This window comes from Mandrillus leucophaeus, unplaced genomic scaffold, assembly GCF_000951045.1.
Source record: "Mandrillus leucophaeus isolate KB7577 unplaced genomic scaffold, Mleu.le_1.0 Scaffold2, whole genome shotgun sequence".
NCBI lineage: Eukaryota > Metazoa > Chordata > Mammalia > Primates > Cercopithecidae > Mandrillus > Mandrillus leucophaeus.
The window spans coordinates 982,468-993,388 of NW_012102031.1; the positions used below are offsets into that span (position 1 = coordinate 982,468).

Genomic DNA, 10,921 nt, shown 5'->3' on the forward strand with positions numbered 1-10,921 from the left:
AAAAAATTAGCCAGGCATGGTGGTGCCCACCTGTAATCCCAGCTAATCGAGAGGCTGAGGCAGGAGAATCACTTGAACCCAGGAGGCAGAGGTTGCAGTGAGCAGAGATCACACCACTACTCTCCAGCCTGGGCCACAGAGCAAGACTACGTCTCAAAAATAAATAAATAATTATTTTGGCCAGGCACAGTGGCTCACGCCTATAATCCCAGCACTTTGGGAGGCCAAGGCGTGTGGATCATGAGGACAAAAGATTGAGACCATTCGGGACAACACAGTGAAACCCCATCTCTACTAAAAATACAAAAACTAGCTGTGTGTGGTGGCACATGCCTGTAACTAGAGAGGCTGAGGTGGGAGAATTGCTTGAACCTGGGATGCGGAGGCTGCAGTGAGCCAAGACTGCGCCACTGCACTCCAGTTTGGGTGACACAGTGAGACCCTGTTTCAAAAAAAATAAAAATAAATAAATGGCAGGGCATGGTGGCTCATGCCTATAATCCCAGCACCTCAGGAGGCCGAGGCATGTAGATCACGAAGTCGAGATTGAGACCATCCTGGACAACATGGTGAAACCCCATCTCTACTAAAAATATAAAAACTAGCTGTGTGGTGGCGCATGCCTGTAATTCCAGCTACTAGGGAGGCTGAGGCAGGAGAATCGCTTGAACCCAGGAGGCAGAGGTTGCAGCGAGCCAAGACTACACCACTGCACTCCAGCCTGACGACAGAGACTCCATCTCAAATAAATAAATAAAATTAATGAATTAATCATTTTAGAAACAGAGTCTTGTTCTCTCACACAGGCTGGAACACAGTGGCGCAATCATAGCTTACTGCAGCCTTGAACTTCTGGGCTTGATCGATCCTCTGCCGCGGCCTCCCAAAGTATTGGGATTACAGGCATGAGCCACCTTGCCGGGCCTGCTGATTGACCTCTTTTGGTGCAGATTAACATAGTCCTCTGTCCTTCCTACTAAGGACCTAGAGAGGCTTAATCAGATTCAGGTTTTCTTTCTTCAGCATGACTCTATCGTAAGTAACGTGTTTTTTCCTAAAAAGGTATATAACGTCTGGTTATCTCCAAGTAACTGGGATTACAGGCACGTGCCACCATGCCCAGCTAATTTTCTGCATTTAGTAGAGATGGGGTTTCACCATGTTGGTCAGGCTGGTCTCAAACTCCTGACTTCAGGTGATCCACCCGCCTTGGCCTCCCAAAGTGTCAGGATTACAGGCATAAGCCACCATGCCTGGTTTATTTTATTTTTATTTTTTTGAGACGGAATCTTGCTGTCGCCCAGACTGGAGTGCAGTGAAGCGATCTCGGCTCACTGCAAGCTCCGCCTCCCGGGTTCATGCCATTCTCCTGCCTCAGCCTCCAGAGTAGTTGGGACTACAGGCACCTGCCACCACACCTGGCTAATTTTTTGTATTTTTTTAGTAGAGACAGGGTTTCACCATGTTAGTCAGGATGGTCTCGATCTCCTGACCTCGTGATCCACCCACCTCAGCCTCCCAAAGTGCTGGGATTATAGACCTGAGCCACCACGCCCGGCCCGTTTTATTTTTTTGAGACAGGGTTTCACTCTGTCGCCCAGGCTGGAATGCAGTGTTGCAATCTTGGTTCACTGTAGCCTCTGCCTCCCGGGTTCAAGCAATTTCTGTGCCTCAGTCTCCTAAGCAGTTGAGGCTACAGGTGCATGTCACCACAGACTCAACTAATTTTTGCATTTTTTAGTAGAGACGGCGTTTTGCCATGTTGGCCAGGCTGGTCTTTAACCCCTGACTTCAGGTGATCTGCTCCCAAAGTGTTGGGATTACAGACGTGAGCCACCACACCCAGCCAAATTGTGGTACATTTAAAATGAGCTATAGGCCAGGCACGGTTGCTTACACCTGTAATCCCAGCACTTTGAGAGGCCGAGGTGGGCGAATCACCTAAGGCCAGGAGTTCAAGACCAGCCTGGCCAACATGGCGAAACACTGTCTCTACCAAAAATACAAAAATTAGCCGGGTGTGGTGGTGCACATGCCTGTGTTCCCAGCTGCTCGGGAGGCTGAGATGGGAGAATAGCTTGAACCGGGGTGGCGGAGGTTGCAGTGAGCCGAGATTGAGCCACTGCACTCCAGCCTCGGCAACAGAGCGAGACTCTGTCTCAGTAAATAAATAAATAAATAAAAGGAGTTATAGAGATTAAATACATGTACTTGCAAGGAAAGATATATCCATGCTACAACAATAAGAAAAAAAGGTAGAACACAAAATTATGTACATTTGTTTAAAATTGTATTTGGAAGACTGGTGTAAATTAAAATGGCAAAAATGTATATGCACCATCGTTACAACAACACAAGAAATCAGATACAGGCTGGACATAGAGGCTCATGACTATAAACCTAGAACTCTGGGAGGCCAAGGCTGGGGGGGAATCGCTTGAGGCCAGGAGTTTGAGACTAGCCTGATCAACATAGCAAGACCCTGTCTCTACAAAAAACTAAAAAATTATTGGGAGTTGGTGGCACTTTAGTACCAGCTACTGAGATAGCTGAAGCAGGAGGATCAGTTGAGCCCGGGAGTTTGAGGTTATAGGGAGCTATGATGATCTCACCACTGCACTCCAGCCTGTCTCTATCAAAAAATTAAAAAAGATATATATTTTCTTAGGAAATAAAGATTGAAAGATACTTGAAGGAAAAATACAAAAATGTCAAAATGCTGGTAGCAGTTGTGTTAGGGTGGTAGATTATACAGATTATGGCAAATTTTTTAATTTTTTATATATTGCCCACGTTTCCTTTTTTTTTTTTTTTTTTGAGACAGAGTCTTGCTCTGTCGCCGGGGCTGGAGTGCAGTGGCGCCATCTCGGCTCACTACAAGCTCCGCCTCCCGGGTTCGCACCATTCTCCTGCCTCAGCCTCGTAGTAGCTGGGACTACAGGTGCTTGCCACCATGCCCGGTTAATTATTTGTTTTTTTTTTAGTAGAGACAGGGTTTCACCGTGTTAGCCAGGATGGTCTCGATCTCCTGACCTCGTGATCCGCCCGCCTCGGCCTCCCAAAGTGCTGGAATTAGTCTTGAGACACCGCGCCTGGCGTTTCTCACTTTTTATAAAAACATTCAAAATTTTGGCCGGACGCGGTGGCTCACGCCTGTAATCCCAGCATTTTGGGAGGCCGAGGACGGTGGATCACAAGACCAGCCCAGCCAAGACGGTGAAACCCCGTCTCTACTAAAAGTACAAAAATTATAGCGCGCCTGTAATCCCAGCTACTTGGGAGGCTGAAGCAGGAGAACCGCTTGAACCTGGGGAGCGGAGGTTGCAGTGAGCCGAGATTGCGCCACTGCACTTCAGCCTGAATGACAGAGCAAGACTCTATCTCAAAAAAAAAAAAAAAAAAAATTCAAAAATCGTCTACCCAGGAGTTAAATTAACCAGTATGAAGATTACATGTACCCCTATTTCTCTTCCTTTGTTCTACTGTGTTACTGCGTTGCCTGAACATAACACTCCCAAACATGGAGGCTACATTGAAAGCATCAATCGCTTTCCTGTAACTGTGTTGCTTGCATTTATTCTTTGGTTGGGGTAGTAATTGTAGGGTGGGGGCATTTTTACACTGAGGTCCTGCAATGGTAAAACTACTTTCCTGGATGAGAAGGGTCTCACCTGAACCACTTAAGATGACAAAAAATACTCATGGTCATGGCCATTTATCAGGGCCCAAAAGATGTCAAACTACCAGTGTCCAGAAAAAACTTAGGGCAGACTAGAGTAGGATCTGAATATAAGAGCCTAGGGTAGTTCTGCAAAGTTCAAAGGAAAAAAAGAACTTCAGAATTATCTGGGAGGAGAAGGGCATGCCATCAAACAGAAAAGTCCACCCAGCAGAGATGGGCAGGGAAGGTCTTTCTTCCACACACCGAATGGCACTACATGCTGAAGTCACTTACCACTTGCTTCAAGGTTCTCTTCTTGTTCTTCTTCTGCTTCTTCATCGCCCTCGGTTTTGTAATATGACTCCCACCCTGACATGTTGGCTACTGCTCACTAGGCGAAAGACGTGAAAGTCAGTAACAGGCAAATTTAAACCGAAAAAATATCGACCTCTAGGTTCTCGTGAGATCTGTTCTAAAAGCTTGGTTAGTAGTGAGGAACGTGGACGGTAAATCCTGCCGCCTCGAAAGCTCGGCAGTCGCACTGCATGTAAATACGCATGGGGGCCATCCCAATAATAGCCTCATCTCAGCTATCCCTCACGTTTCAGGGCCCGCGGCGGCCCGCGGAAGCCAGATGCCGGAGGTCCCGCCCCCGGCGCCATTTAGACGATGAAGGATTCCCGCTTCGGAATTCTGTGCTCACTAACGGACCCCCTCGTCCTCAATACCGCCCCAAAACCTCCCCAAATTCCTCAATCACGCCCAATGAGGTCTCAAAGGCAGACGGGCCTCAAGTGCAGGCAGGCCGCAAGCGCAGGAGGGCCTCAAACGCAGGCGGGCCTCAAACGCGAGGTGCCGCCTCCTTCGGGAGGAAGGAGCGTGGTCTCGAGTCTGTCGCTACCCCTCGGATTCGCACACTTAAGGCTAACTGTAACCCTCTAGCAAGGCTATGGGGGCGCGCGACACCGAGCGGGCGAAGCGGGACGAGGCCAGGCCTCGCTGGCGAACAACACAAATGGGTAACGGCCCGCTTACCTTTGGCGCAGAGAAGCGACCAACTTGGACAGAAGACGAGAATCCACGCATGCGCGGGCCCTGTTCTTGGTCCCAATCAACGCCCCCTACGTCATCACGCATGTGCGCACTATTCGCGTCAGGCTGGCACGCACGCTCCCCAACCAGCTTCTACCTGCGTCCCTGACGAAATCAGAGAGCCCCGCCCACTTCTGCAAAGCCACGCCCCCGCCGTACGTCAGGACAATAAGCACATGCGCAAAAGTGCGTGCCTGCCCCCGCCCCCTCTTCCGTGTGGGCCCTCCCTGTCCGCTCTCTGTCACCTCACAGTAGTCGTTGCCGGTAGCGGGTGTGGGGGCGCGAGCAGCGCAGGGCGGCCTCTCCCCCACCCCTCAGCCCGGGCCCGGGCTCGGTCCCCCCCCCCTCCGCTTCCCACCCCCGTCGGGTACGGGAAGGTCCAAGTCGCTGCCGGGTGCCCGAGGGCCGTCGTGGCCGCCGTCGCCACGGGTCCCAATGGAGCCGCCGAATCTCTATCCGGTGAAGCTCTACGTGTACGACCTGTCCAAGGGCCTGGCCCGGCGGCTCAGCCCCATCATGCTGGGTGAGGGGGAAGGGGCCAGGTGGGCAGGAGGGCGGGAGCCAGGCCAGAGGGTGGCGGCTGGCCGAGGTGGGGAGACTTGGGCCACCACTCACGGGGAGACACATGGCCCAGAGGATGGAAGAAAAGCCGAGTGGAGAAGAGAGTGGTCTGAGGTTTAGGCCCTCTGAGCCCCGCTTTAGCCTCGCAGATACCATCCTCACGTTTGAATTCAAGGGGAAGGGATGGAGGAGTCATTCCTCCACCTTTCAGGGGGCTCGGGCAGAAACCGAACCCTCGAGAGCCCCTTCGACGGGGGTGTGGAGTAAACCAGCGCTGGATCCCAGCGGGTTCCCTGCCTCGCTCGGGTAGGCTGGTGCACTCCTGCCTCCTTGGCGCGGTGTGGGAAAGGTGAGGATGCCTGCCGCGCGGTGCCCCTCGTGGTGACAGAGACACTGCGGAGGTTGGGTGGCCTTCGGAGAACCTTGCCTCAGTGCCAAAAGTAAACTCCCTATGCAGTCCGGCGGGTAGGTGGGATGGGGGAGATAGAGCTGCCTAGGGAACCCCCCCTAGGTAGGTCAAGTCAGGACAAGAGGAGCCCCGAACTCCAGAATTCACCAAGCAATCTTCTCCCCACAGTTTCTAAGTTAATTGCTTTTGCTCAAATGGCAAGAAAGCAGTTTTGGGGGAAGTTTGGATGAGGTTGTGTGAATAAGGATTAGTAAAGAAAGTATTTCGGTTGTGCTCCGTTAAACTACCTAACTGGCAGGAGAAAAACCAGCCCTCATTCAGTGACGATCACACCTCATTTCAACTTAAAATACAGGAATGTCTTGTGTAACACAGGAATTGTCAAGTTTGTAACTTCGGGTAATCATGAGCAGGAAAGAATTCCAATAATTGAAAATTGAAGCTTTGACAGCATCCATTTGAATGGCTAATTTTTCCTGGTTTTTGTGGAGACATTGGCGAATTATTTAGTTCATCTGTGTAAGATGAGGGGGCAGAGGTCAAGTAAGCAAGGCTACTTCTGAGAGCATCTTTCAATGTCCTTGAGTTTCTAATATGTTGTAGTGAATTGAACTTAATCTCACAACCGTGGGCCTGTGAGTTGTTTCTATATTTGGCTTCACATCAAAATCATCTAGGGTGCTTGTTTAAAATGCAGATACTTTCATTTCCAACATATATTGTTAAATGAGATTAGAAAAAACAAGAGTAGAACAGCTCTTTAAATATGTAAATCAGAGGATATATATGTGCTTGCATAGGCAAATAATTATCCGAAAGGATACACAAGAAATTGGTAACAGCAGTAGCTTATGGAAAGGGGAACTTTATGCCAGGAAAACAGGAGTAGAAGAGAAGCTTTGCTATACACTGTTTCTAACCTCTAGACCTGTGTACGACATACACACAATATCTATTTAAAATGAGAAAAGTTTTAATTATATCGATTCTAGAGCTTTACTTCACAAATACTAAATCAATCTCCTGGAGTTTTGGTCCAAAAATCTGTATTTTTAATGAGCTTATCGACTAATTCTTATGTAGCCAACCCATTATTTAACAGGGGTTTGGGCCTAGATAACCAGTTGTTAAAATGATAAGGCACATCTGAAAGCAAAACTTAACAAAGTCATTGAGGAAGCTGTTACTCATTAATAGATTACATCAGTCAAGTTTTGTTTTGTTTTTTTTGAGACGGAGTCTCGCTCTGTCGTCCAGGCTGGAGTGCAGTGGCGCGATCTCTGCTCGCTGCAAGCTCCGCCTCCCGGGTTCACGCCATTCTCCTGCCTCAGCCTCCGGAGTAGATGGGACTGCAGGGGCCCGCCGCCACGCCTGGCTAATTTTTTGTATTTTTAGTAGAGATGGGGTTTCACCTTGTTAGCCAGGATGGTCTTGATCTCCTGACTTTGTGATCCACCCGCCTCAGCCTTCCAAAGTGCTGGGATTACAGGTGTGAGCCACCACGCCCGGCCCACATCAGTCAAGTTTTAACTAAACTTCTTGGAATGGAGCTATTTAGTTGCTTGTTTTTTTATCATAGTGAAGAATCAAATATTTCCTATACCCCAAGTAAAAGCCTCCCCCTTTACACTGGGTATTTTTTATCCTATTACCTAATAATTATTGGGCAGCTGAAAGGGGCCTTAGGAGTCATTATTTCATTCATTCAGCAGATCAGCAGATGTTCATTGAGCGTCCGCTCTATGCTAGTCAACGTGTTAAGGTAAATGAGGTTGATACAATGAACAAAGATACTCTTTGCCATCATGGAGCTGTCTAATGGGGGAGACATTAAAAATAAATACATAAGCAAATAATTAGTTACAAATTGCATAAGTGCCTTCTGCACCAGAAGCACACTGGGTGCTGTGATAGAAAATAACAAGAGAGACCTTTTTTTTTTTTTTTTTGAGATGAGTCTTGCTCTGTTGCCCAGGCTGGAGTACAGTGGTGTGATCTCAGCTCACTGCAACCTCTGCCTCCCAGATTCAAGTGATTCTCCTGCCTCAGCCTCCAGAGTAGCTGGAATTACAGGTGCACGCCACCACACCCGGCTAATTTTTATATTTTTAGTAGAGACAGGGTTTCGCCATGTTTGCCAGGCTGGTCTTGAACTCCTGACCTCATGTGATCCTCCCACCTCAGCCTCCCAAAGTGCTAGGATTACAGGTGTGAGCCACTGCACCCAGCCAAGAGACGAATTTTAAATAAGGGTATCAAGTGTAGTAACTTTGATACTGGGAATTTAGGATGAGGAAGAATTAGCCACAGGAAGGTAATAAGGGAGTTACAGTGTTCCAGGTAGGAGACAGATCAACCTGCCAAAGCCCTGAGACAGGAAAGAGTCTGGCCTGATACTGGAACTGAAAGAAGGCCTTTGTGGAGTGTAGTGGGTGAAAGGGAAAGTGCCATAACTGAAGGTGGAGTAATAGACCTGCCTCCTCCCCACTCCCCACCCTTTTATAAAGATGCGAAGTCCTAGAAGACCTCAGCCAATCATGGGAACATCACCCATTTGGCACATCAGATTCTGATCTGAGGAAATCACCTTGTCTGCTAATCTACTTCTTTATTTTCTACCTTTTTTTTCCATATTGCTTTTAAAACTTTTGCAAAATTAATGAAGAAAGAGTTAGCAAAGCTAGTAGGCATTACTTTCTAGAGTTGAAAACTTAAGGAAAATAGGCATGGTCTTACTGGTTCATCCCATTCAGATATCACTAGTCTTGAAGTTGGGTATGTCCCAGTTCTATAAGTAGCCATATATTGATTTCCCATTCCTAAATATATTTGAACCTTTAAAAAATCAATTTGTTTCCTGATTTCTATGATGAATTCTAGAAGTATATTAATAGCCAGTATTTATTGAGAGCTTACCTTGTGTCAGACCCTTTTTTCTGAGTACTTTGCATGCATTGTAATCTTCACCACAGCTTTGTGAGATAGGTCCTGTTATTGCCTCCATTTTCTCCATTGAGGAACCCAAGAAGTAGAGTATTAAGGAATTTGCCCCAGGTCACAGAACTGCTAGGTGGTAGAGCTGGGTTATGAACACAGGCAGTCTGACTTCCAGAGCTCGCGTTCTCAGTCATTTTGAGATACCACCTCTAATGTGTAATATGTTCCTTTATAAATGAAGTAAAGTAGATGCCTTCCTGAAGTTTGTAAAGGCATTCTTTGCCAAATGTTTCAAGTTTGGATGAGAAAAAAAGCTGGGTTCAATGTGTATGTGGCACTTACAATCTAGATTTATGATCATGCCTCTTAGCCTCCATTTTCTCAGATTAAATCCGTGTGATCTCATCCGCAGTACCCTCTCAGGCTTCAGTTATGTCAGTTCTCCATTGGGAGACCTAATCTAGCTCTACGCAGTTTAGGATTGCACTAGATAAAGCCCAAGGTAATTCCCCTTTCCTGAAGCAATGTAAATTCCATAGTTTTACCCTGTCCTGTTTTCAGCCTCCTGGAATTGCCTCACGTGAAGGCGTTACTGTTCTATAGTTCTTCATTCACCATGAAAAATGGTCCCAGAATTATCCTTAGCGTTCTAATTGATCAGATAGCCTGATTGCACGTTTTTTTCATAGTCACCGATTGCCTAAGATAATTAACTATTATAATTGTCCTTCAGTTCCTCCTCTTAATAATTTTGGCTGCTCTTTAAATTGCTTGACCTCTTTTTGTGCCAGAGTACATACAGAAGTGTGTGTGCGTGTGTGTGTGTGTGTTTTAATTGTGGTAAGAAGTACTTCATATTCGTTGATTATTTTCTGATCTCAAGTTTCGTGTGCATCCATCACGTTTATTTTTCTTTATAAGCCCATTTCAAAACTCTTTTCAGATTTAAAGATTTGGAGGCATAGAATATATACATTTCTTGGCAGAATGCATTCTAATGAATATTAGAGATTTTACTCTATACTCAATTCTTTACTTCATTTTGTAGTACAAATAGTAATGAAATAAAAGATGTGATGTGAACTCTGTCCTCCAGGAGTTTTTCTTTCTTTTTTTTTTTTTCCGAGATGGAGTCTTGCTTTGTTGCCCAGGCTGGAGTGCACTGGAACAATCTTGGCTCACTGCAAGCTCCGCCTCCCGGTTCACGCCATTCTCCTGCCTCAGCCTCCGAGTAGCTGGGACTACAGGTGCGCACCACCACGCCTGGCTAATTTTTTGTATTTTTAGTAGAAATGGGATTTCACCGTGTTAGCCAGGATGATCTTGATCTCCTGACCTGGTGATCCACCCGCCTCGGCCTCCCAAAGTGCTGGGATTACAGGTGTGAGCCACCGTGCCCGGCCAGGAGTTTTTCTTTTTTGAGATAGAATGTCACTCTTGTTGCCCAGGCTGGAGTGCAATGGCATGATCTCGGCTCAGCAACCTCCACCTCCTGGGTTCAAGCACTTCTCCTGCCTCAGCCTCCCAAGGAGCTGGGATTACAGACATGTGCCACCATGCCCAGCTAATTTTTGTATTTTTAATAGAGACTGGGTTTCACCATGTTGGTCCGACTGGTCTCGAACTCCTGACCTCAGGTGATCCACCCGCCTTAGCCTCCCAAAGTGCTGACAAACCCCACTCCCAAAGAACAGGCATGAACCACCATGCCCAGCCCAGGAGTTTTTCTTAAAATATTATTTTCCTTTAAATAATGAATATACACATATAACATTTGATAACAATATAAAACAGATTATGATTAGGTGCCAAAGTGAGTGAGTGGTGCAGCAACTATGTTAGGCCTTGAAATAAGAGAGGCTATGGTGAGCTGGGCATGTCAGAAAGGTTTCGGCAAGAGCCTGAAGCTCCTGGAGGGCAAGGACTCTGTCCCCTTCCTTTATGTCCCCAGTGGCCTGTTGGAGCAGGTGTTCAGTAAGTATTGATTATAGAAATGATTGAGACTTGAACTTAAGCTTGAAGATTAAGTAAAATTTATTCAAATCTGAGAGAGGTTTTTTATGTTTTAATGCCATCTATTGTGCTTTGTTTTAGATTTTTGTTATTCACTGTGTGAACTGTTTTATACTCATCTAATGAATTAATTTAATAATCATGCCATTTCTTTAAGGCAAAATGGAAAGGAATATGACTTACAAGGCCCTGCGTGATTCTGCTTTTATAAATTTTCTTTTTTTTTCCTTTTGAGACAGAGTCTCGCT

General features: G+C 46.7%; 2 protein-coding genes across 6 annotated transcripts in view; one reads left to right on the forward strand and one right to left on the reverse strand.

The window, feature by feature from the left end:
* XRCC6 (X-ray repair complementing defective repair in Chinese hamster cells 6) overlaps nt 1-4,903 on the reverse strand; it is a 37,880-nt gene extending 32,977 nt beyond the window's left edge. For 2 of the 4 annotated variants that reach the window (XM_011978766.1, XM_011978765.1), the window contains exons 1-2: nt 4,697-4,867; nt 3,956-4,052 (exon numbers count right to left, since the gene is read on the reverse strand). In XM_011978766.1, coding sequence (XP_011834156.1) covers nt 3,956-4,000 — 45 coding nt within the window. In that variant the 5' untranslated portion in view covers nt 4,001-4,052; nt 4,697-4,867. Of the gene's footprint in view, nt 1-3,955; nt 4,053-4,627 lie in introns of all 4 variants that reach the window. The other 2 variants (XM_011978763.1, XM_011978764.1) reach the window with 2 other exon arrangements.
* A 66-nt stretch (nt 4,904-4,969) lies between these two features.
* The window catches only part of DESI1 (desumoylating isopeptidase 1), a 31,185-nt gene continuing 25,233 nt past the window's right edge, over nt 4,970-10,921 (forward strand). For both annotated transcript variants that reach the window (XM_011978768.1, XM_011978767.1), the window contains exon 1: nt 4,970-5,276. In XM_011978768.1, coding sequence (XP_011834158.1) covers nt 5,189-5,276 — 88 coding nt within the window. In that variant the 5' untranslated portion in view covers nt 4,970-5,188. The remainder of the gene's footprint in view (nt 5,277-10,921) is intronic.